Source organism: Centruroides vittatus, unplaced genomic scaffold, assembly GCF_030686945.1.
Source record: "Centruroides vittatus isolate TY-2023 unplaced genomic scaffold, ASM3068694v2 contig_551, whole genome shotgun sequence".
NCBI classification, from domain to species: domain Eukaryota; kingdom Metazoa; phylum Arthropoda; class Arachnida; order Scorpiones; family Buthidae; genus Centruroides; species Centruroides vittatus.
Window position 1 is genome coordinate 154263 of NW_027122328.1, and position 27859 is coordinate 182121.

The window sequence follows — 27859 nt, forward strand, 5'->3', positions numbered from 1 at the left end:
TGATTTCAACAATTTTATTCTGAAAACTTAAATTCTTCTTTCTATTCCATTCTATAAAATGGAAATATTCAGATGATCATTGAAGGATTTAGGAAGAATTAAATGAATTATTATAAAATGATTTTTCTTAATTATTACAATGATATTCATTTTATATTTTTCTACAATTCTAAATCACTGTAATCACTATAGTTTCCACATTCTAAATGATTTCAAATGGAATGACAGAAAGGCACATTTTTGAAATATTACACAACAGCAAGGATAACACATTGAATCCTCTACACTGAAAAATGTACTTAAAGATCAATGATGAAATAATCACAATATGGAATACAATAATACAAATATTTATCTTAATAAAAATCAACCGTTTATTACGTGAAATCTCTTAACATTGATTGATATTGTTTTTTCAACAATAATTTTTTATGCAGCCACTAAAAGATATTTCTTAAATTTTTATGTGCAGTGAAAAGTTCATTTAAAAGTTCTTACAAATATCATTTAACTTTCAGTTGTCGTGATCGTGTCTTCGTATCTTTGCAGCTACAACAGTTAACTGTAACGAAGTACATTAAAATCAATCTTTGTAATGATCAAAGTAAGTTAATACAATAAGATTATTATGGTCGATGGTTGGTTGTGTATTAATTTATATTTATCGGGTTAATGTGATGTGTTGTTGATAAAATTAAGTGTTACAGCATATAAAAAGCAATTTAAGTGAAGAAGTAATACCATAAAACTATTTCTTGTGATGACTTTCACAAAGTTTAACAACTGAGACTCAAAGATGACTGATTTAAAATATACAATATTATGTATTTATATATATATATATATATATATATTTATATATCTTGAAATGTATGGAGAAGTTTAACTTAAATCAAAATCATCTTGTTCTTCTGGTTTCTGTACCCAAGTTCCTAAACCTGCTTTCATAAATGCTTTTCGCAGTTCTGTTTTTGCCGCTTGATAATGGGGAGCAGAGTTTTTGGCTTCAGAATATAACTGTGGTGGTTTCTTAGTCTTTTTCTTTGTGACGGATGAAATTTTACTAAATAACACACTGTAACGTTCAAAGAAGGATCTTTTACTTAATCTTGAAAATTCGCCATTTTCTAATTTTCCTGTAGTCGCATTGATAACTTCGGGTTTTCCAAATCCAACAATCCAATTAACACTAAAATTTGGTGATTTTGAAAGCTGACGTGTTTCGGGATTTGTTATGCAACACATCTTAGGTTTGTTTAAACTAAAAGGTTTGGACAACTCACCCAGAGAATTTTCAAATCTGCCCCACATGGCACGAAGCATATGACCAGGATGGAATAAGCTTCCCAGAATAATACTTTCCAGATAAATAGGCTCAATAAAATAACTTAGTAATGCTCCTTGAATGCCAACAACATTCCAAGCAGCAACTTTGTCTGAACATGACATAGTTAACAATCGTTGCTGACCTTGAATAATGCCATCCCAAGTTTGGATAGCATCCCCACTTTTGACAGGAATGGTTCCCTCTCCAGACTCTATTTTTGTTCTCAAAAGACCCCTAGTTTTGCGATTTGGATGATGATCAACAGGATTCTTAGAAGTTGCCTCCTCGTGTGGTGAAAATATTCTGGCATCACCACAAGGTGAAGTACTGATATAAAGATGAAATTTTATATTTGGTTTAAGACAATAACCGGCACCATTTTCATTTGGCATAAATATGGAATCTTCTTTCAAGCCAGCTGAAATCATTTCTAGATTATAATACAAGAAATTTTTCAAACATCTCCGTGAAATGATTTCTGCATGACAATCATTTAAACAAACACCATTCATGCTGATATGTTCACCATTAATACATTTTGTGCCAGTACTGATACCAATGATTTTTATTTTATTCATTTCAGGGTCTGAAGTCATGGCAATTCCTGCCAACACTTTCCATTTTGCATACTCAACATTGTCGACCATCACTTCTTGAAATGTTTTGTGAATTACATCAGATATTTTATCTGCTATTGACTGTGGGAAAATAAATTCTTCTGGTAAAATTCCTTGGCTTGTTGTTGAAGTTACATTATAATTAATATTATATAAACTGCTTAAAGCAACTCTTGATACTGCAGCTTTCGCTAATTTTTTATTTGGACCAGACCCTTCAAATGTTGTTCCATTAATTTCAACACTCATTGTGAATCTTTGTGCGGGTAGAGCTACATTCTCTTTTACTAAGATAAATTCAATTCCTGGATGTAATTCATTTAATACCATAACTGGATTCTTATCCTCGGCTTCTGTTTTAATTTTTTCTAATCTTTTTTCTGCTTCTTCTTTACTTAAATCCATTTTAATTTTTTTTCCTCCTTCAGACTGATTAAAAGCACCAGTTTCATTTTCTATATTATCACCTGTTAAATCACTTCCACAAACATCATCCAAAGCACATTGAGCAGCTGCACATTTGGCTAATTGCTTGGATTGGCCTCGACCTGTAAACTTTTGTCCACAAACTTCCACTGAAACAACAAATGTAGGATTATGAGGCGGACCTTCTCGTGATTCTATAATATACTGCAAACCTGGTTTCAATTCATTTAACCTCATTAAAGCATTTTTTGGTCTTGTAGTTTTTTGTTTCTTCCTCTTCTGACGTTTTGGAGGAGACTCTTGTTCATCCTCAGCTTTTCTTTTAATGGATACATTTGGAGTAGAATCTAGTCCATTTTCTTCCTTCATCTTTGTGAAATTACCTATTAAAAAAAAGAAAAGAAAATTAAATTACATTTATTAAACTCAAATTTTTCCAAGTGTACTTAACATTTTTGAAGTTAATAAATTCTAACAGAGTTTCATTTGCATCATTTTAAATACAAAAATGTTTAAAACCAAAGTTATAGTTATAGAAAAATTAATAATAAATTAAATATACCCCTGTGATCAAAAAGTATTGGAAATGGTCCAATAAAATGCAAGATTTGAATTTATTCTTCAAAATTTGTTTTGTTCCCTTCAAATTAATCTCCCCACTGTAATGCACTTACGCCAACATTTTTCCCCAATTCTCGAAACATGCTTTAAAAGTAATTTTTGTGAAATCCCCTTTGGGACTCTCAGTGAATTTTGTTTTATGGCATCACAATTGACTCAAAATAGTGACCACAAAGCAGAAATTTTCGTTGAAGAAACAGGAAAAAGTCACACAGTGCCTTATAAGGCAAATACAAAGCTTGTAGAACCATATTTGTTGAATTTTTGGCCAAAAAATTCAGGAACAAGAAGATTTTGAGCAGGTTCATTATTGTGGTGCAAAATCCGTGAGTTTTCTCCCCACAAATTAGACCATTTTCTATGAATTTCTTCACACAAACTATGGAAAATGCTCAAATAATATTCATTGTTAACAGTTTGGTCAGTCAAAGGAATTCATAATGAATAATACCATGACAATCAAAGAAAATGGTCAACATGTCCTTGATTTTTGACTTACTTTGATGTGGTCTTTTCAGTCTTGCTTTACCTTTCAAATGCCATTCACTCAGTTGTTGAGCTGCTTCAGTGTCAAAAGCATAGATCCATGTTTCATCACTCATAATGATGCATTTAAAAACAATTCACCCCAAGAGAGCATTTCCTTGGCCACTTGAACACATTTTTTAGAAAAATTTAGCATTTTTGGGATGATTCTAGAAGCAATGTGCCACTGGTACATGTTCAATAATGTCCCTAACTGTTAAACAACAATCACTGAGTACCAAATCTCTGACTTGAGTGATGTGTTGTTCATCTTCAACATATTCTCTGCCTTTCTTGAACATCTTGTACCACTCGAAAACTCTTGATTTTGATAACTGATTTTTTTTGCAACATTTCCAATATTCTTGTGGCAGTATTTCATTACAAAAACAAAATTTAATGAACATTCTTTGCTCAATTACACTTGAAAAATTGCCAGCACAAAAGTGTTTTACACACAAAACAAGTGTCTATTTGCAAATGAAAGCAGATGATGACACATGGATTGCTGCTAGATGTTGTTTTAAGTCATACCAAATGGCAAAAAAATGATGACAGCATTCTCTTGCATGCTCACAATAGTATTTCAAATCACAGCAGAATCCGCCTATTTCCATCACTTTGAGATTCATCTATACTAGCGGTTCCCAACCTTTTTTTGACCAGGGACCACTTTGATTTCATTGTTGTTAGCAGGGACCACAAGGTTTAAGAAAAATAAACTGTGTCAATCTAAAAATAAACTTTAATCAAAACTTTTAACATACATAATCGTTAAACTCAAGAGTAACACGCTTTAACAGTACTATTATAATAGAAAACATTTTAGTAAAAATTAAATTCAGTTTGTATCAATGTGGGAATAATAATTTAAAATGAATAAAAGTTTTAAATCTTTCATGGACCATATTTTAGCTCTTATGGACCACTGGTTGGGAACCGCTGATCTATACTGATAATAATCAATTCCATTCAGTTACCCACTGCCATTCTTTAGCAATTTGACTAATTTGTTGTAAAAAATACATTTTGTCTTTTATTTATTTTTTTATTAAAAAGTGTGCAATTTCTCTTTGAAAATTTGTTTTCAGAATTGTTATCTGTCAAAGTTTGTTTTTAAAACTCAAAATAATTAATTATTTATAGTTTAAAATTTTATTATTCTTACTTTATAACTTTAATATATTTTTATTGTCTGCTTGCTTTATTAGCTATGAAAAGGAAAAAGTACTTACAATATAAACAATAAGAAACCAGAGAAATGACATTCAAAAATGAGTGTTTACTGTCACACACAATCTGATTTTGGGAAATTAGTTATAAACAAGAAATTATTTATTGTGACATTCATATTTTAAATTTATTTTATTTAAAATATATTCCCCTCAACCTCAAATTAGTAGTGACTTGCCCCTGTACAGTACCCCATACTTTTCCTTTAACAATAGTGCTGGTCATCTATCTAACACTTTTCAGGAAAAAAATTTTTGAATTGAAATAACATAGCTATATATGAACTTAGGAGCTGGAGGCCCCAACTAGCTATATATGAACTTCCAATTTGTATTGGAAGTTCATATATAGCTAGTTGGGGCCTCCAGCTCCTAAGGTTGTACCTTACAGCCCCTATAGATAAAATCCGAGAACAATATCTATCTAACTCCGTTCTTGAGATTAAGGAAACACAGATGGACAACAGTGGGAATTTATAGGTCTACTATTTTTTCAAATTGCAGCCCAATAACAATTTTTTGAATTTATTTAACTACTCAAAATGTTAAATTATTCATAATCTTACATTCCAAATGTAAAAACTTTATTTTTAATAGACAGCAATTCTGAAAATAAATTTTCAAAGAAGTCAAAAATGCACTTATTAAATAGAAAATAAATAGACAAAATGTATAAATCCACAAAATTCACAATTACTTTTTGTAAAAATTGCATTGATTTGAAAAATTCACTCATTGAGACAAATCAGTGAGTTTGCAAATATGAGTAAGGCACACACTGCTGCTGAACCAGCAGTAAGACCTTTGCTGAAAGGTTCTACACATCTTATTCTCAAATTTTTTACATTCAATTTTCTTCAAAACAGTTAAGCAACACACTTTCTCCCTTTGAATGATAAAGGTTCATACCAAGGCCACAGTCAACTACAACAACAGGCCCACCAATAAAATTTTAATGAAGAAAGGCATATCCACACAAACAGTATGATAGAAATCCCTAAGGATTACATTGTAAGCTCTTCTTGTGAAAGCAATTATTAAAATTATTATTATTTAACATTTAAACTACTGGTTAAGACTAATAATGACTGTGAATTATAAGCCACGTGTTGAAACTGATAGCACAAAAAGGTAGCTTAAAAATGCCTCATTTATCTAAAGAAAATGATAAACAAAACTCTTATAAAACTTTTTTACATCATAATTAGCAAGTGATAAAAATATGTGTGATTATGACTAGCATATTCTTATACAACCATTATACCAATAACACTACAGCTTACATACTTTAATTACAAAAGAGGTAGGCCTCCTACAACGCGGTAGATACATTCCTTGAAAATACCGTGTTGTGGGAAATTGCGTTACAGGAGACACCAACTTAATACAAAAACTGGGATTCAGTTCTAAGAAGAGAAAAACTGCCTTTTATGGTGTAACATTTTCATCATTTTTTAAATTTATGTACATAAAAAGCTTAAATAAAATTCAACATCATATAAAATCTAAGATTATGATTTCAAGTCAAAAGCAAATAGAAACAAAATGTTATGCTCACAAATTCAGCCCTCATCGTCACTTATTATAGTTGTTCGAGAACGTTTGACTGGCCTTATTTCAAGATCTGAGCTTGTTTCATCAAGTTCCACTGCAGTTATGTGAAAGATAATTCGTTTCTAAATACCCTAAACCGCATTGTAAGAAAATTTCCGCATTTTTCCAATCGCATTGGAGCAAAAACGTGTTGTAAAGGTACCGCGTTGTAGGAGGCCTACCTGTATTTTAATTAAAACAAATATTTTTGACTCTGTACAGAGGTCTTCCTCACATTAAAAATGTATAAATTACAAATTAAAGAAAAAAAGAAATTGAGTTCTAACAGCAAAATTCCCACCAAGTGAGAAACACAAGTGCATTATATTTTATCAGACCACACTAAGTCACAAAATTAATAGGTGATACCAACCAGCTGGAAGAAGCATATCATTCTGGTAAAGCAGACTGATGGAGAATGGAACATGAACAGATAATTATAACAAGGTTTTGTATTTTATGTACATGAATTTTTATAATCCTGCACATTATCCGTAACTAACTATAACTACTCAATAATCAAAAAGTGGAAGTTTGAAATGCTATTTAATTGTTGAATAATCAGTACATTCTATTAATACAATCAATATTGATAACAAGTTATGAACATTGAATAAATTTCATGATTTAATAAGTAAATATTTGCCAAATGATTACAAGATTAAATTGGACTACATTACCACTACTAACAATTATTGAATACTGAATAATTCACCACTGGAGGTAGGTGTTAGGTACCATCTCTTATTAGATTTAATAATTAAAAATGAATTAATATTTATTAAATAATTTTAAAAATTCTGGAATATAAGAATTGACCTGGAGTGAGACTCAAACCTGCAAGTGTCACATGAGGCAAATGCAATTCTTTTATTCAAGAAATTTCTAAATTATTTAATTTAATAAGAGATGGTGCCTAAGGCCGCGACTCCACTAGCCATAAAAGGGCCGTAAAACCCCTCGCCGTAAAAGCTTTTAATCACGTGACCATGATATTTTACGCCTCAGCAGGTCGTAAAACCAACATAAAAGCGAGTTGAGCAGTGTTCAACTTTCGAAGTGAATATAACCGTAAACCGGTACCATCCACCAATCAGAAGTCAGTGAAATCTAGGTCATCATGACACGGTGTGAAAATGGCGGAAAACGAGCTTTTGTGTACGTTCTCTCGTGGCTACTCTAGAAGATCTGAAAAGATTTATCGAAAACATCCGAAAGTATTCATGTATCTACAACAAGAGGTATCCTGATTATAATAATGGATGCCTAAAACACGCGATATGAATGGCCAAAGGAAAATCCTTCAATTTAGAGGAGTATATAATAAAAAAGCTAAGCTTATAAGTGCTGTATATTATCTTAATAATATAATAATAAAAGTCAATATATGAAAGTAAAGATATTACTTTTACTACATTTGTAATTATAGTACAGAAAAAACTCGTAGAATATAATTATTGTCTTTATATCGATATATCATGTATACACCGTAATAGTACTGTCGCCGTAAAAAGCTTCACTAGCCGGACCTCCACCGCAATCCGAGCGCAAACGCAAATAGGTCACAGGATTAAAAGCTTTTACGGCGAGGGGTTTTACGGCTAGTGGAGTCGCGGCCTAATGCTTACCTCTAGCTTCTAATGCCAAATTACTCAGTATTTAATAATTATTAGCAGTAATGTAGCCTGATTTAATCTGGTAATCACTTGGCTTTAATATAATTATCAGGCTTTGAGATGTTTATATATATAAATATTTGCATTATTGGGCTGCAATTTTCAAATTGCAAACCTATAAATTCCATATTACTTCATGGATTCTGGCTCCATTTTATTATCTATATTAAATGCTTATTTCAGATAGCCAACTATTTAAATTTGCAATGAAGAAATGTTTTCATCCTGTATTAGGACAGCTTCAGTTTTGAACAATAACTGGTATTTGTCAGAAAGCTGAAGTTGTCCTAACAAATACTAGTCACTGTTCAAACTAAATTGAAATTTTCCAACCATTTTTGAGTTGAAAAGTTCAAATGTTCATTATGTAAAACAGACACGGGCAAATGCGGATCTTTTTGAGTTACATGCGACTCTTGCTGAAAGTGTTAATTTCTGTTTTTTTATTATTATTTTTACAATTTTATATTTATAATTTTGTGAAAATATGTTTATTAAAAAAATTCAATATTTGTTTTATATTATATTTATATTATATAATAAAATTGCACGCCTTACCATACTATCCACCAAGACAGTACAGAACTGCGGCTCCCATGCATTTTGCAAAACCTACATTTCGGCTCCCACTGAACTCTTGCTTGCCCACCTGACATAAAAGTTTCTTGGAGACCAAATTTTTCCCTTTGGCAAGGAAAAATTTTGTCCAGAAATATCACTTTATGCTAGATGGTGCTACTCCCCACCACACCCAAGATGCATTTGAAAGTATTTTCAACACCTATCAGCATCATAATATTGGATTAGGTTATCAAAAATTTGTGAGTAGTGGGGTTGAGTGGCTTCCTTACAGCCTTGACTTAAATCCTTGTGAATTTTTTCTCGGGTTATATCAAAGTTAATTGTTATAAGTGTCAAAGCAGAACAATTAAAGACTGCAATTAAAACGGTTGTTAAGACTATCAAAAGTGACATGCTAGAAACAGTTTTCTAAGGGTTTGAAAAAAGGGTTGAATTTTTTACTGAATCAGATGGGGGCACTTTGAAAATGTCTACCATTAAAATGAATTTAATACTGTATAATGTGCTTTTGGTCTGATTAAAATCCATTTGTTCATTAAAAAGTTAATGTTTACTTTTTGACATATTATTTCTCATCCTGTAGTTAATTACTAACTATTAGGTACAAGGCAAATTGGCTGCAGTATGTTAATTTATTCTTGCTTTCAAGGAATTCATTGCTTTTCTCATAAACTCATTTAATTATTGGAAGTTATTTATCTGGTCCCTGGTTAATTTACTCAACAAAGAATAGTACCGTACTTTTGCAGAATGACTGGCATGCTGCGTAAAAATGGGGGAGACTAGTATGCCGGTTAAACTGCGACTAAACTATAAAATTAATCAGATCTAATAAAACTAGTTGTTAATTAAATGTTCTTCTGAGTACAATAAAATAACAACATTGTAATTTGACGGACTTAAAATCAGGAAGGAAAACTCACTTCCTGATTTTAAGTCATTCAAGTCCAAGACGACAAAGCAATTAACGACTTATTGACATTAGTAGTTGTAGTCAGTGTGGGCTACACTAACCATCTACCCTGAGCTTAAATATAACACCCTCTCAAATTTCACACAAAACCCATGTTAATGGTGTAAGCTGAGATAATTTACAGTGAGTTTCTTAAATTTAATAAGTTTATTTTTGGATTTTGAATCAAATAACAATAAAATACATATAAAAAAAAAAGCACTTTTGGAATTCCACAAGTATTTTACATTGTTAGAAGCAAGACAAAATAAAGAAATTAAACATATAATCATAGTATTTGTTGTAAGGCTGACAGTTTCAGTTGTTTTAAAATAAAAATTTGTTCGTTTTGTTTTTAATGTGCCCTCTTGAGATGGATGTATAACCTCACACTTTAATCAGCATGCTGACTTTTATCATACAGAAATATCTGATTTGACTTGGAATTGATGTCAATTCGAAAATCTCGGGATCAGGAAAACTTAATCCCGAAAATTTTGGGACTAAAAAATGGTTGGGATCCCGGGATCAATCCTCTAGTCACAATTCCAGCTATATTTAGTATTCCTTCTTCATTCAGACATTTCCAAGTATTTAAAAATATTTCCTTTCCACTCAAAAATAAAATATGTATAAAAGTTTACGGCTTTGTGAAACTTCTTTTTTGAGTTTATGCTGTTGAAATAAATAAATAAAAATAAAAAAAATTGTCGGTTTTGTTTACATATTTATTGGGCCTACAGACCTACAGGCCTTATTAGGTCAGACAGCCCTACTGTAAGGGAAAGTAGGCTACTGCTGCTGCCCTGTGCTTGTAACTAGTAATGTAAAATTAATTATATATTACTGTCCGATATAATGATATATACTGCTTGTTGCTGTTTATCAAGAAATTTTATAGGACAACAACAATTCTTGCTAGCGGGGCACGTCATTATGTGGTATCGAAACAAACAAGCGAGATCATTATATATATATATATGTTTGTGTCCTGTGTTAAAAAAATATCAGCTTTGACATATGTTCCATCAGAGCCGGATTTACAAGTAAGCTATGTAAGCTGTTGCTTAGGTCTTTGAGTTCCAAGGGGCCTCAAAAATTTCTACAAAAAAGAAAGGTGAAGTCAAATTTTGTAATAAATTTTTTTTTACTAACCAACAAAATATACTTTACATTTTCTTTTGTGTTGTATTTCATTAATATGTTTTTTTTAAAGAATTAACATAAACTCTTTTTTAAAAAAATTGGTAAAACCAATTAAAAAATTTGTTTTTAATGAAATGGATATAAAAATTTAATTAAATTCAATTATAAAACATAAGACTAGTTGAAACCTTGTGTCTTTTTCTTCCAATATCCGTATTAAATCAGAGACATAGTTTCTGATTTAATTCTTTTCTTTTTATGATTGACTTCTAAAATTGTGAAGGATTGGTAAGGGACTTTACAAAGTTCAGCTTATGGCTTTGAAATGCTTAAATTTGGCCCTGTGTCCCAGACAAAATTACTGGAATTTTAAACTTGAAGGAAAAATCCTTTAAAATTGACAGCATAACTTGTTCACGTAAAGCTGAATAATTGGGAAACTTTTGCAAATTCTTAATAGTCTAATCCACTCTTTCCATCCATTATATTTATGAACTTCTCCAAATTCTGATTTCCAAAATATTATTTGTTTTTCATGTGGGAATAGACAAAAACTTATATTGAGCTCCCGTATGGCTTTGAAATTGCAATTTGGAACACAACAGAAAGCTTTGCTGATATTATCAGCAGTAAAGACGAATAGCAGAAGAATGATTCAAACGACCCAGATAAAATAGTTTTGCTTTTAAACACTAGAGCCAATCATCTGATGAAAAATGTAAATAGTAAAATTTAACATGGAAAAGTGCTCTGTTCCAAAGAAGTTTTTCCATTTAGGCAGGTTTCTGTTTTTATACAGATTTTATTGTAGATTCTGTTATATTTTAATGTTGATGAACATCTGTAACTGAGACAACTTTTATTCTAAAAACTAAAACAAGAATAATGCAAATTCAACAGACAGGTCCCACATGAGGGTGTGACACAAAACTGCAGATGTGAGACAGAAGGGACAAAGAGATTTGTGTCCAAGGGAAGTCCCCTGCCAGACCAAATTGGCTCTCACTTGCAAGTACTAATATGAAAGAAATTTATATATACAGAGTTCCTACTCAAATTTTTGTTTAATTTCCATGACTCCCTGACCCTCACGTCCCTCACAGTATGGCATATTGACAAAATGAAACAGCATTTGACTTCCTATGCACATATGTTTTGCTTCTACAATTACTTATTTTTTCTAATTAACAGTTATATATTTTTTTATAATTGCCAAATTATTAAAATTAAAAATAAAATGTTTTATTAAAATTCTGTTATTAATCAACCATAAATCTACATGGGCTTTGAAAAAACGATTATTTTTTAGTATTCATTAACAAATTCTATATAATTCATGTACAAAAGTATATATTTATTTAATTTCTCTCTTAATATGTTTCCTGAACTTCATAAAATATTAATAAACTGGGAAAAAATCAGAAATTGTTTTGTTACTCAATCAAAATTATTAAAATGAAAAATGATAAATACAGAAGAGCAGTGTTTCTCAACCTGGGGGTCGCGGTGATATTAAAGGGGAGGGGGTTGTAAAATAATAAAGAAATCATTTTATGAGAAAAAATCATTTATTATAAACTTATAAACATTTTACTTACAATAAGTACACATGTAAAGAAAAGAAATTAATGTGATGGTTGCATTTGTTTTTCATTTAAAATTTTCTCCATACGCGGATCTACATTAGAAACAAAGGCAAACTGTTTTTGAGTGATAAAAGATGATTCCCATATTTAGTTTTTAGCACAACCATAGAAGAAAAACTCTTTTCACAGAGATAAGACGTGGCAAAAGGAATTAATATTTTCAATGCTTCTGTGACTAAATTTCCATATTCATGTCGACATAAATAAAGCATAAAACAATCAAAAGAGAATATAAAGTAGACTGTTATGACTTCACACTTTTATCACAGATATAAATTTTCTATTTATATTTTATGAATTTATTTTTATTAGCTGTTTTATCTGATATTATACAGTAGTATTTTCAGGGATGCAGTATCTATTTACATTAAACTGACATTTATGAAAAAATTGGTTTGATTTACAACTTGTTTAAAAACATTTTTCCAGAAAAAGTTAGACCATAAAAGTAGCTATACATTAGTTCAAAAACACTTGTTAGCCATCATTAAATTATTTTTTTAATCTAATAATTTTTATAATCAGTTACAACAGCCTTATGAAACAGTAAATAAATATTGATGGTGTAATCATATAATACTCAAAAAAATCACAATTATTGATAGTTACAACAGAATCTGCTTATCACTTTGAGATATTACAATGGTAACTGACTCATACTATTAAAAAAGGTAAATAAACAAATCTAAAATTAGTGAAAATTCTAGTTGCATTTGCTTTGATATTAAAGGACATGTTAAAACAATTAAAAATTCTATTACTTGAAAATTCATTAATTATTATTAATTAATAACAGTTCATCCATTATTGTGCCTTTAATAGCAACTAACATATAACTAAAAGAAATTCTAGCAATTTAAACACATGTGCTGAGAACAAATAAAGATTAAAACAATTCACATTTAATGTTTAAAAGCATTAATAACAATAATTAATGTTTTCAACCACATGTTCAGGCTAAAAACATCAGAACTTAAAAATGCCTATTTGCTCAAACACCAAACAATAACAATAATTAAACTCTATAATAAGCTAAATTTCATGAGTGCATTTCAACTTATATTAAAGTGACCAGTATGTTAAGTTGAAATGCCGGACACTTCTATGTTGTGAGAGCTAAAACCATGACATGACAAGTTTGTGCTAAACTTGTCATGCATATTATCTATATAGAGAGGTTTCAAGGTCGCATGTCACGTGATAAAACACACGTTTGCTCCGCCCATTCGCCATTTTTGTGGTAGTTTTCGCTTGCTTAGCTTGCACATGGTCTGTTATTCGACGTCTTTTTTTAGTTTAAACGTACAAAAATACTGCAGTTCTATTATCTTGGATTAAGTTAAAAAAGATTCTTTTCTTGCGAGCTATTCTAGCAGTCTAACAGGACGAGATGCAGCTCTGCACGAAGAGAAAATTTCGTTATGTCAAGGCGATCCATACGAAGCCAGTTTATCAGACTTCGTCGTAGATCAAGAGTTGTGGCCGAAAGTAGAATTTGGTGACATTATAAACTATTTGGTTTTGACAACAAATTTCTACACCCTGTCACAAATGAAAGCTTATAAATCTTTAGAGGCCCATAACTATTTAACAAGTGGCTGGGTTTCTCCTGATATAAAAGTAAAAGCAATGAATAACAGCGAAGTAATATTGCTTGGAAAAATGTTTTCTTTTGTTTGTTTAAACTCGTGTTTTTACGTATTTCTTAACTAAGAATTTTTGTCTGAAAGTAAAAATCTAATTAAACACAGCTGTGGAAATTTTTTAATTCAAATTGTTCACTACCTTTATTTTCTAGTTGAAACTAGCATATAATAAGCCTACTTGCTTTTAGTTTTAACGTGTAATGTTTATAAGTTTGCACTAGCTAAAGCCTGAAATTACATTAGTTATTCGTTTATAAATGCACTATACCTAACTAAATTAATATAAGCAAATCAGTAAACTCTTTTAGGTTTTAAAATATAACTTAGTGTTTATTAACGTAAATATTGAAATGAAATGTTTCTGACAAACTCTTGTATTGATATTCACTTTATTCGTAACGAAATTTTTCCCGTTAATTTTCGAGTGCCATGCAGTTTGCCTTCGCCGTGAAAGCTCCTCAGTTTGGGATCCTTGATGACAAATAATGCCGGGAATTTTAAAAAATGATGTTCCTTTGTTCTTGAGTGAACTAGCATTACACCCAATTACACAACAAATCACCAATAGTGATATTCGCGACGAAAAAAACAACACAAGAACTCCAGTTAAAGAGCACGTGAACACACACAAAACGTAAACAAGTCACAAAGATGGCTCTGGACAATTGCGCATGCTCATGACGTCACTCGTGATGTTGACATGAAACCTCTCTATATATAAGCCATTGATGGTGCTGTTTGCATTGATGGTCTGTCACGGTATGCCTAGAACAGCCATTAGGGGCAACCCTAGATATTATTTAAATTAACAATAAATTCAGTATATTATTATTGCAATAGGAATTTATTATTGAATTATTGATATGAGTTTATTATTTATACTACAGAATGACACTGTTGCTGCTAGAACGCCCACTAGGGGGCATGCCGGGCTACTAATAGTAAAAAGAAACGACAACTTTGTGCTCTTGACGACTTGCGAACATGTTGAAAATGTTACACGACCAAATGTGGGACACTTTCCGGGATGGTGTTCAATGCGGGACTAACAACCCAAATCTGGGACAGTCCCGCACAATCGGGGATGTCTGGTCACCTTAACTTATATGCTTTGGAACATGCTAATTCTGATGAGTGATAATATCCATAATAAAATTACACATACAACTCAATACATTTTACTAATCAAATGAGCAGCCAGATTCTTTTGGACTACATTAAGACTAATTAATTAAAAATTTTTAAGAAACATAATTCAAGCTTTGAATATTTCCCTTTTTTTCTGTAGATTGAAATAATAGATAAAAAGAATTAAAAATAGTAAATATTTGTTTATTTTAATTAGAGTTATAGAATGGATATATTACATCATTTGTGTATAAAAAAAACCAATTAAAAATGATTTGCAAAGCATCAAAATCAATAAAAACCTATACTGTATACAGTTGTTGTCATATGAAAACATGATTATATTAAAGCGCCATCTACAGATCGTTTTCTGCTACAAATCGACGCCATTTTACTCTTCTAATGAATTTATATAAATTAAATCAAGAAATATACGCTTTATCAGCTTAGAATAGATCCAAATGAATAAAACTAGCGTAATAAAATTCAATTTAAATAACATCTCGATCGCCCTATAATCAAAGGTTTCGAATCGGATTTTCCCAACGTTGAAACTAACATGGCGCCACATCAATGTGATTCACCACTTGAAGCAGGACTCATAAATTCTAATTTAACTCTTTTATAAGCAATTATTACTTGTCTAACAGAAATAAGCTGTTATATTCATTACATTATGCAATCGCTACGCGTTAATCGCATAAACAAACATCCTATACGTCAGTGTTAAGCTGGCTAGCGGACGTGTACTTATATCACGCTCGTATTAAAAATCTAACAAATAAAATTGATTTAAACTATTTTTACCTTATTATTTCCACGCTACTTCACGTTTTTTCCTGTAGAAACCTCTCGACCTTATGGAAATGTTTACGGGAACCGCCAAAATTCTTCACCTTCGCACAAAGAAGCAAAAGCGGAAGTGTTGCCAGTTCGTAACGTTTTATTTTTATTTTATGATGAACATGGTGAAGAATCAAATTTTAAACGGAAATCTCCTATATAAAATAATAAATTATTACTTTCGTGATATTTTTAAATACTAATTTGCATTAAAATATCATTTCTCGATTATCGGTACAATATATATACGTATAATGAAATCGGAAATAATCATTTATCGTAATATACAGTGTTTTTGTATAGTGGTTTCCCAGGTTACAATCTTGTTGAAAATATTTAAGTCCAAATTTTTCTTGCAAGAAAACGTGTTTAGATATCGGATTTTCGAACTTCCCTTTTAACTTTCGATGGAAGTTTCGGTTGTCAATTCTTACATGATCTTCCCATACATAATTGTTAAATATCCAGAAATGTTACTCCGATGTTTTTGAATTAACCGCCGGTAACAGAAAGCAATTTTGCTAGCCGACAGGGAAGATAATGGAGCCGCATATAAGTCCAAAATTGAAAAATAAAACTAAAATTATTAGTCTGTTAATGTCGCGTTTTCATCGTCTTCCGCGTTGTTCTAGCAACTTTCGGAGTTTTTATGTTATTGTATAGTATGCGTGAGAAATGTGAGCATTATGGTACGCTTCAACGCTTGAACGGCCATTTAAAGCACTTTTATACGTTTTCTTGTCATTCCTTTCTATATCGGAGCACGAAGACGAAGAATATAATAAAAAAGGGAAGAAAGGACTTCCGGATGGTCGAATAGTTAAGGCGATAGTCTACGGCTCTGGGGATCCGGAATCCAATCAAATCCGAACGGATCGAAAAAACTCCAAGCTTTTTTCGGGGAAGAGTTTGTCCATCTGAATATGTCGGGCCCGGTTTCTTACTATCTGGTTGCTCCATTGTGGGCTTGGTAGAACCCATAATGGGTTTGCTAGGAAAATCCCTCTTAAATGACCAGAGTGGAGTTTTAAAAAACAAAACAAAAAGAAAACACTTCTCCCAGACAGATATGATATAACGGAGCGCAAGTGACGAAACTGTCTCGAGATCTGAAAGACCCAAAATCAAATTCATTTTTATGGATTAAAACAAAGAGAACTTTATTGATGTGTTTTTATTTTGTGCAAATTCATTAAAAACAAATGAAACAAAATAAATAAAATCCGATAATATAATGATAATAGTAACAACATTATAGGACAATTCGATGTTTATAAACTTTTTATAATGAACATGGACATTACTATTTTAATGTTTAATAAATATGAAAAAAATTACGTAATGTCAATATAACCCTAACATTAAAATAAATTCATATATAATGCTATACACATAAATATAAAATATATAATACAGATAATTAAATATAAAAAGAAAACAGATATATAATATAGATAATTAAAACGAACAACTATGAGAGCGAGTGATCTAAAGCAGCGGTCGGTAACCTCTCTCACCTCATGGACCACTCAACTCACAATTTTGAATTCCGCGGCCCACTACCATAAATTTTTTTAAACCATACAAAATCTGTAGAATAATGATCATAAAAGTTCAATTTTACTATATTAATGTGAAATTCGGATGTTTAATTATAACAAACTAGCAGGTAGGCCCGGCGTTGCTCGGGCAAAAGTGACGATAGCGAAGATTAAAATTATTACTTTATAGTCACAAAAGAAAAAGAGTAATTTCATCAACAAAGTACTTCTAAAGAAAGGTCGAATTTGAAAATCGAATATTGTAATATTGTTCGATTTTCACGACGTGTTCTGATTATATCGTTCGATTTTCATCGAATGTTCTAAAGAAGAAAAGTCGAGAAAAACCGAATTAATCTGTTTAAATTTGAAAATCGAATATGTTCTAACATATTACTTTTTTTTTCCCCCCCTCCAGCGCCCGTAAATCTTGAACGTCGCCTTCTCTTGTTCTCCATTGTTAGTTAACACTTCTATTGATACTTAAAACTTCCATTGTTGATGGAAGTGTTAAGCCTTAATCCTGTCCCTCTCCCCGTGGGGAGAAATTTCGAAAAATCCCTTCTTAGTGTGCGTTTTTGTGACGTACCGTAACTATGTACCAAATTTCAACTTTTTACTCTTAACCGTTTGGGCTCTGCGCTGATTATTATTATTATTATTATTATTATCATCAACTCGTCTCGATTATATATATAGATATAGAAGATAGATTAATGCAAGACTAAAGTTTATTGCTGCTTGTTTGAAATGGATTCTTAGCGCATTTCCACGAAGGACGACAATTGCACTCACAACATTGTTTATTGTTCATTATTTATTGATAACAATCACTTCGTATTTGGTTTTAGATTCGAAAAAACCCTCAATGAGTGAAAAAAGCAACTAAGCATTTTGCATTTCTTTCGTAATCCTTCGCGTAACCTTCAGTTGATCAATGTCAAAATTTCTCCACAGACCACCGGTTGTCGACCGTTGGATTTAATTTTATTTATTTATTTACATATCAATTAATGTAAGTGTAATGTATATCATTATTATAATTTCTAATTAATTATTTGAAGACATAGTCCTTCCCAAAAAAGGAACTAATTATTATGGACTCGGCATTAAGGAACCATTACGCACTCGGCAAATGATGGGCTCCGATCATTGGCTAATAAATGATAAGCTCTGTCTGGAACACAGAGTAGAAAACTCTGTGTTCCAGACAATACATTCTTGGCGACTGACCTTTCTTTCTCGGCTACTGGCCGCCAAAAAGTCCTTTAAAAACACAGGAATACATCCAATTAAAAATACAAACATTTTTAAAACAGGAACTGGCAATACACGGACGTCTTCTGTTCCCTATCATACCTTCTGGGGGTTGTTTCGGCTTCTATCTACAACGAAATAAGCGCTGGTAAAATGTAAATTCGAGCACCTAGATACTATAGGTACTCTAATGTAAATTAGAAAAGCTGCCCCCTGGTGACGATACTCTAAAAAAAGAAGACGTCCGTATATCAACAGTTCCTGTTTTAAAAATGTTTGTATTTTTAATTGGGTGTATTCTTGTAACTTTTTTGGGAAGGATAATTATCGCCATCGGACGAAAATCTACAATGATTTCTAAATCATTTTTGCTTTTGTAACGTTGTCGATGATAAATAATATAGCATTTGAACTATAATTTAATATATTTGTTTTTATTTTTTATCTTTCCATCCTGTGGGCATTAAAACGGTCTTTTATCCACACTTATCACGGGTTTTGCTAGGTCCACAAAGAGGATAACGAATGAGAGAAGGGCACATATCCGGGACGGATTATCTACGAAAAATTCTCGAAGAGTCGCTCTCACGGATTAAATCTCGGCCCCCCCAGAGCAGTAAGCCGATTCCTAAAATTTCGCCGCTAATTTTCGTTAATTTATTTAATTTATATCAATTAATACATATATCTGAAGACGTATTTTAAGTATAAAGAAATTATTTTCAATATTATAATTAAAGAATTTTGTATAATTTAATTAAAAAATAATAATAGTAATTATATAAATTATAAATAAATTCTCAAAATTTGTAATCACATTGCTAATTATATTTGTAGGGTTCTTAAAATTAAATTTAATTCATTTGATTTTAAATATTGAACGTGTATTTTAGAATGAATTATAGTAACATGTACTTACGTTATACGATCGTGTAACATAAAAGTACTAACGCAGTACTTTTATGTTACAGGATCCACAAATTGTAGCTAACTTTGTAAACGGTACTTACACAACGTGGTTTCGATACAACAATTCGTACGAAATCATGTTTATATTCTTCTATTTTTAGCTAAAGTTCATTCAGTTAATACTGAGGTGGAAGATTTAAATGATAATGAATTTGTACAGTTAAGAGATGACATGGACCAAAATATGTAGATAATACCAATGGAAACAGTTAAGCCGAAAATTTTGGTAAATCTATTAAGGAATTCAATTTAAAAAAAAAAAAAAATTAAGAGAATTAGACTTGAAAAGTAAGTTAGAAAATATTTCTGCGGATATTGATTTTCTATCCAGCGCTCCAGTAAATTTCAAAGACAATTGGAAATTTGTTTAGCACCATACAACGAACTTCAAAAATAATTGAAACAAAACAGTTTATGTTTCAATTATTTCTGAAGTTCGGCAGACTTTCATAACCGACTTCTTGAAAATTAAACCAGCAGAAGAATCCGAAGAAATCGAAAGTCATTGCAATGTCCAAAAGGTTTCAAACGATGAAGACATCCGGTCATTGATTGGTTTCGTTTTATTCGTATACACATGGGCGATCTGTCGAGAATGTCTTCCGGAAGGTCTTTTATGTGAAACTGACCCTATTTCGGATTTCGTTCGTGTTTGGTTACTAACATTAGGAAAACCCGAAAACTCCACGTGGCCAGTCCGTTGGTATTTTTTTTAAAACTCTTTCCGCCCTGTGGGCACTAAGAGGCCTCTTTTACTAGGCCAATTATGGGTTTGGCCAGGCCCAGAATGGAGCGACTGGGTGGTGAGGGACGGGGTCCGACGTATCCGAACGGACCACCCCGAAAAATTTCTAGGGATTTCTCGACCCGTTCGGATACGATTCCGGGCCCCTCAGAGCCGTAGGCTGCCACCTTGACCGCTCGGCCATCCGGCCTAGCCAGTCCGTTGGTGGGGCACAAACCCACGACCAATTAACAGTGGTTCGTTCAATGGTTTTATGCAGTCGGCAAATGGTGGGCTCCGATCATTGGCAAATAAAATATTATCGGCGAAATGTTGTTTTGGAAGATAGCAGTAGACGATTAAAATTTATTTTTTTGTATACAATGAAAATATATAATACAGTTCTTTATTTTACGAATTTTAATAAGTTTTTTATTTTGGTTTGTTTGTAAAAATTCATGTTTTGTAAAAAGAAATTTTCCAAATTAAATAAAACTGCTTTTTACACCAAAGATAAAATTTATATTTAAAAAAACTCATTTTGGAACATAAACCCACTTTTTGTGTAATGTGAATCTCGTATAATGCGATTTTTATAACGGAGCACTTTTTTGGAACGTAACTACCGCGTTATACGAGGGTTACATCTATTCACAAATATACAGATAAGCATGGTCTTCAAGCCCGTGATTCAGAAAAAGTAGGCAGCAGGCAAAAGGAAAAGGATACTAAATCCCCTACAACTCATCCACTCAGCAGCTTTCTTCACACCTTCCGTTTTTCATAAATTATATTCATAAAAACTTCTTTAAAATTATTCTAAATTTCATAAAATTTAAAGAAAATCCAACTTTATAACCTCAAATCCAGGTTATGTTTATGCTATAAAATATGATATATGTTATGTATACAGGTATACCTCGTCTTACGTTGGTAATTGGTTCCAGGAGAGGCGACGTAAGTCGAAAAACGACGTAAGTGGGATTTACTTGTGTAGTTACGACGTAAGTCGTAGTTTCGACTTACGTCGTAACTAAACGCCAATAATGAGCACTTAAAAACCGCTAAATAAGACGACAACACAGAAACACATGTTTTCATGTTTCGTTCTCTAGGATTTATGATGATTATATTAACATTTACTGTAAATGTACATATTTTAATATGATTTTATGTGCTTTCAACGCTTTTCTAGTGATATTACGACTTCAATGTTTGTGGCGGACGGATTTAAAGTCAAATAAACTGACTTAAACTTGATTTTTATTTTTCCATATACTTTTTTGACAAACGACGTATAATCGGGAACGACGTAACTCGAGGTATACCTGTATATACATTATAATATGAAATATAATGTCTGTTGCCCGTCTATCTGTTCTCCATACACTTCTAAACCGTTTGACCGATCTGAACCAAATTTTTCATAGTTATTCTCAAGGCCTTCCGGAAAATAGATGTTACCACGAAACTTGTATATACCATTCCCTCTGATTTTATTCCCTTGTTGTTTCGCGATAAACATAACAATGGTAGCCCATCAACCAAACTTTTAATATGGTTTTCATTTTAATGTTTATTACTTTTCAGCCAGACAGCGCCGGGCAGAGCTACTAGTCCTTTAAAATAACCTGTTGGTATATAAATTCGCATATAAATAAAAAATTCCAGTTTATAGAGTTATATACGTTTTGTACATTTTGAAACATTAAATTTAGCTAGAGGTTACTTCGCTATGCGTTTGCAATTGAATATAGCATTTGAACATTAAATAATAATATTTTTATCATAAATATATCTCAATAACCCGAAAAAATAAATATATATATTTTTAAATTAGATATTGTTTTTGTTACAAAAAATAGATTAAAATAGAATAAATAATTCTTTCAATTTAATAAATTTGTTAGTTAAATAAATAGATAAAATTTTTTGTAAATATGTGTGCAGGGCTGTCAAGAGGAGGGGAGTTTTCTCCTGGACCAGAGAGAACTTAGAGACCCGTAGTAATCCCTAAATCTATAACCTTAATGTTACTTTTATGAACAGAAAATAAAATCTTTAACTGGTTTTTATTAATTTAATAAACATTCTACATATTTTATTTGTTCAAAAAACAAAAGGCTAAAGGAACCCGCTCTCGACGGTCCTATACATATGTATGTATGTATGTTTGTGGTAGCATTCGCCCGATGCTATGCCTTTGTAGACACCGTTTGTGCTTGGATGGCGGTACCTTTGTATTTCGTCTTTTTTCCTCAACTTTTCTGGAAATTTATCTTTCTTTTTATTTATACGCAGTGCTTTCCTACGAAGCCGTTTCATCGTATTTAATAGTAAAATTCGCGAAAGCCCACAAATTTATTTAGAATGACCATAAAAGTTCATTTTATCAAACGAATCCGTGACATCAGCGCTATCGCTTCCACCTAAAACCTAACGATGCGTGAATATTTTAAAAGTATTTACTTAAACCTTATTAATATGATTTCCCAATCTACGTTCAATGTTTCTAAAATATAATTAATATCTATCATTAATATAGTTAATACATATCATTTTAAATTGGAGGACTACAGGATGGCGGATATAAGGAGAGGACTACAGGAGTCTCCCCATTAAAATAAATTAAAATTTATTTGTTTGAAGTTCAAAGCGTTGTTTTTAAAAACATTTTTGATGGCAATCATGTTGTTATCAGATTATTCACAATACACTCGTCGTGTAGGTTACGTATTAATAAAGTCTTTAATTATCCAAATATTTAAAATTTTTGAGTTAGCCCCCTCCATTTGGGCACTTCTGGATCCGTGACTGGCCACGTCTAGCAACATTACGAGCAGTTTTTTGAATCCATTCGATACTTTAAGATAACTTGAGCATTGCATAGTATATTAGCTAATGAGAGTATAAAAGTTTGATTTTTAATGTAAACTTATTTATTTTCTATTATTGTTATATATTCAGAAATATATTAGTGTTGTTTTGTTCGTAATTTCTAAATGAAATTATGAATAACAATTTTCTATAATAAAAGGAGGGAGAAAAATGAAAGAATACTTAATTTTCTGAACATTTATTAATTAAATATATAGCCCTACTATTGATCAGAGATCTAATAATATGTTTTATACCAATCCAGAATCAGTTAATCTAGAATTATTCACATTATATTTACATTATTCTGGTTTTAATAATATACTTATAGTGAACTAATCTTAATGAAAGTGTCAAAAAGGAGTAACAAATAAACAAAACTGTTGTTATGACCAATAAAGTGGACATCTGATAATTTGTAAAAATAAAAATATCAGAAAATCCAGGACGAAATATATTAGAAAAATTACAAAATTGAAGACATTTCAAGTCTTCTACAACTGTCAGAACACAATTAATAATAGCAGAGTCGATCTATCTTTAGAGCAGTGATGAACAACGTTTTCAAGATGCCAACCGCAAACATCTTTCTGTTACGAAGTTGTAGATAAAGCCTGCAACTCTGTAAGACTACAACTCCATAACAATATACACTATTGATATGCCAAGTTTAACAGTTTAAGTGTAGGTGGAGAAGGGCCCCTAAAGCAGTCATATGCGCGCCTCGAGGCTGTGGCACTTTTATTTTATTTTCCCGTTTTCTGCCTCGTGCCATTATGCAATTTTAATTAAGATGTAATTAATATGCTTCGCGACGAGGAAAACTTGACCAGTAAAAAGATGAGAATAAAATTAAAAGTTTCCTTTGTGTTGTTCCGACGGTTGCGAATGAACGTCAGAAGACTTCACAATATTTCTTGTTTTTTTTTGTATTTAGCTTTCAATTTTGTAATTTTTCTAATATTATAATTTGTCTACCTTTCAATTCAACTCCTATATTTCGGTTTTCTTTTTTAAATTCTAATTTTACGTGAGCTGCCATTGATTTATTGCAATAATAATTCCTCATAATTTCATTCAGGATAATTCATCATGTATTATTAAATTTTATAGGCATTTTATTACAAGAATTTGCTGTTGTAAAACTTGTCTGGTACTGTAAAAAAAACCATTCTTATTAATCACGAACTAAGATGCAATGAAAATCCTGTTGGAAATTCACGTAATAGCGCTACACAAAAGTATATAGGCTATTTCCTTTGAAATAAAAGTAAAATGTTTGTAAAATATTGTTAAAAAAGTAAAACATTTTGTGATAATAGTAAAAAATATTATCTTATATTACAAATTATATAAAATCATTCTGTCTTCCCCACAAAAGTCAGATGCTAAGTGGATAGAATCAATCTTATAAAGTGTAGTTGCAGAATGATCAAACGTTCACTGTGCATCAACAGGAATCGATTCGTTAAGACTGACGTCAAATTTACGTGAAAATAAGCACATTCTTTAAAAAATTTTTAATGTTTAAGTACAGAAAAGGCGTCACTCTGATGTAAAAATACAACTATCCCAAACAAACGATACAACGTAGTGTAGCCTGTAGTGACTTTTTGAACACTATCATCTTTATGTCCGCCTTTTCGTATTTAGATATGGAATTTAGGTGAATATATTTATGGAAGTATACTTATGGGAAGACTCTACAAAACTGGAATTTCATACATATGACAACACGAATACTGGCAAGTCTTGTACGAGATAAAATATTCGGAAGTCGATCTACAATGAAATAAGAACGAAACGAATTTGTTTAATAATGTTTTTATTTAAACACGAAACTTAGTAATTTTGTTCCAGTCATTTCCTGATATGATAAGCTCTTCAACTTATTATAGCCGTATTCATTAGGCTAATCAATTTATACTCAATTTAAATGCAAAACGTTTAAATTAAAAAAGGAACGAAAGGGAAAAAATATCCGCTAATTCGTTTAATTGATCATATTAGCGACACGATCTTCCTGAATATTAATTAAATGTATCAACGTTAAACTGAAACACGAATGCAAACGTAATATACAGTAATACCTCGGATTTCGTCGGCGTGCCCAAATAACATCGCTGTTAATTTTGCGAAAACAAAGGGCGACCCACGCGTTTTCCGACTCAGTGAGGCGTTATTTCTCGTTCTGTGAGCATTACCCGGCGACGGTCCACCATTGGCCAACGTTTCCGTTCCCTGAACACTGGGAGTTCGGTCGTGGTTTCGCGCTTCGCCAGGACGGGCTGGTCACGTGGATTTTTCCGGGTTTTCTCCACGTCTGTAAGGCCTGAATAGGGGCCAGTTACCCTTAAACGGACTTCCCGGAAGACATTATTCCCCTCGATACGACCATCGTAAACGCATACAAATACTGTTACATGACAATTACGTCATACTTTACCACGGGGCGATATAGGCTAGAAGCTCAAGTCCAACTAACTTCTACAACATTACCCCCCGCGTCTAGCCAAGTAATTCCATTGCTTTCTTTTAGATTAGTATTTTTATATTAATTTCTTATTGCTTTTAGTATTTAACGCTATATTAATTATCTATAAAATGTGTTTTTGGTATGTATTTTGGACTGTCTAGAACGAATTAATTAGATTTACATTAATTCATATGGAAATAATTGCCTCGGTTTTTGTCGGTTTCGGATTTCGTCGATTGTTTTCTGACGAATTATCGACGAAAACTGAGATATCACTGTATATGTATCGAGGAAAATACACAATAAAATTGTTATTTATGATATAGTTGTAATAAAATGTACAAAATGTAATTTATATTAAAAGTAGAAACTAATTTAAACTGATAAATTAATAATTTAGAGGGTAATTTATTTAATTATACTCTTTTCTATATATTTAATCGCATAATGCATGTAATAACTGTAAAATGCAAGCTGAATCAACTATTAAAAAGTTCGACGTTAAATTAAAAATCGAATATAATAACAGTTATGAATTTCCATATGCTAACGATCGAATATAACGTATGAATAAAATACGACAAAGAAAATCAATAGGAAAATCATTTATCATTATTCCCAATTTCTTAATTCGTTTTTAAATATAAAAGAACACGCAAAAATTCAATTAAAATAAGATGTGCAATTGTGAAAGTTCTTACGTGCTTTTTTTATGAGAAGAGTCTACTCTGTTTTCTCGTAAGATATCAAGTAAAAAATTTATAAAAAATAAAGGCTCACTTTATTATATGAAAGGCATGTGGCTGGAAACGATGTTACTATGAATTTTAAAATCTAAAAGATTCGCCGAAAAATATATAGTAAATTGGCATTTGATACATTTAAATTTATACTTTATAGTAATATATTATATAGAATATATTTTCAACACTTAGAATAATTGTATAGAGCCATGTTGGCCAAACTGGCTCCCGTATATTTAATTATTATAATTAAATATACCTAAATACATATCCCCATTATGTAAAATGAAAAAATATATTCTTTAAAACGGTTTTTAGTTAGAAAGCAAGAGATTCGTTGAAAAATATTCATTTGACGCAAATTATACTACGATTAATTCCATTTACGGAATGAGAACAATCTATAACACTTATTACTAATTTCAGAGGAAAGATTTTTGAATTTTAGCATTAATACGACGACAATACATCTTTGTGGAGCCTTTAAAACATGGTAACACGCCGTTTCCATACTTCTTCCCCTCAATAAAAAATTCATATGCTTATATCAATTTTTAATTATCGCATTATGCATTTATAGACGTTTTCATCTTCATTTCTAAAGCTAAAATAAGAACGGTTTAATCCAAAAATAAGCGTGAAACACTCGATCATCGATCAAGTTATGACGTCATACCAGGACGGAACCGAAAAGTCACGTGCTTCCAATCAAACTATTGACATTTTAACAATACGAAAGCAAAATCGATAATAAAATCAATGCCGTTCAATTTAGGCATTTTATACGAGAAAATTAAGCGAAAAATTAATAAAATTTTCTTCTTTTTTCTTTAAACTGCTTTTTCGAACGTACGCAGGTAACAAATGGCAGATACATAAATCAAAATAATAAATTTGATTAACTTTTACATGGCCGAAACGGATAAATTTTTAACTGCAGTTTAGTACATGCGTGACGTATTTTGAATATATAATTTAATGAAAATATTAAAAAGTTATTGAAAGAAACAAACCTTTTAAATATCCTACGTTAAAACGATGATCGATACATCACTATCAGCGCCCTCTTACGGTCGAAATATACAATAATCATAATACAGTATTTGAAAATAAAATAATTTAAATTGTTTACAGATTTTTATTTTTTAAATATTTTAAACTGTATTTTAAAAATTACATTTAAAAATTATTATACGAAATAAAGCTTGTTACTTCTATTAATATTTATTATTTAAAATTTAAATTAACTTCTTTAAATGTTAATTAATTATTGTACACATGTGAAAATTAAATTGTCAATTAGCTTAATTAA

At 31.2% G+C, this 27859-nt stretch overlaps 1 protein-coding gene across 1 annotated transcript; it reads right to left on the reverse strand.

The window, feature by feature from the left end:
• LOC136978828 (double-stranded RNA-specific editase 1-like) lies at window positions 1–27648 on the reverse strand. Its single transcript, XM_067274647.1, has 3 exons — window positions 27561–27648; window positions 15925–16115; window positions 1–2753 (listed from the first exon to the last, which is right to left on the reverse strand). Exon 3 carries the CDS (start codon window positions 2737–2739, stop codon window positions 883–885), a length of 1857 nt encoding a protein of 618 aa, XP_067130748.1. The 5' UTR covers window positions 2740–2753; window positions 15925–16115; window positions 27561–27648; the 3' UTR covers window positions 1–882.
• Between the last annotated feature and the right edge of the window lie 211 nt (window positions 27649–27859).

What these genes read in the sequence shown, in the direction of transcription:
- LOC136978828 (XM_067274647.1), bottom strand. Translation starts at nt 2,739, where the DNA reads ATGAAGGAAGAAAATGGACTAGATTCTACTCCAAATGTATCCATTAAA.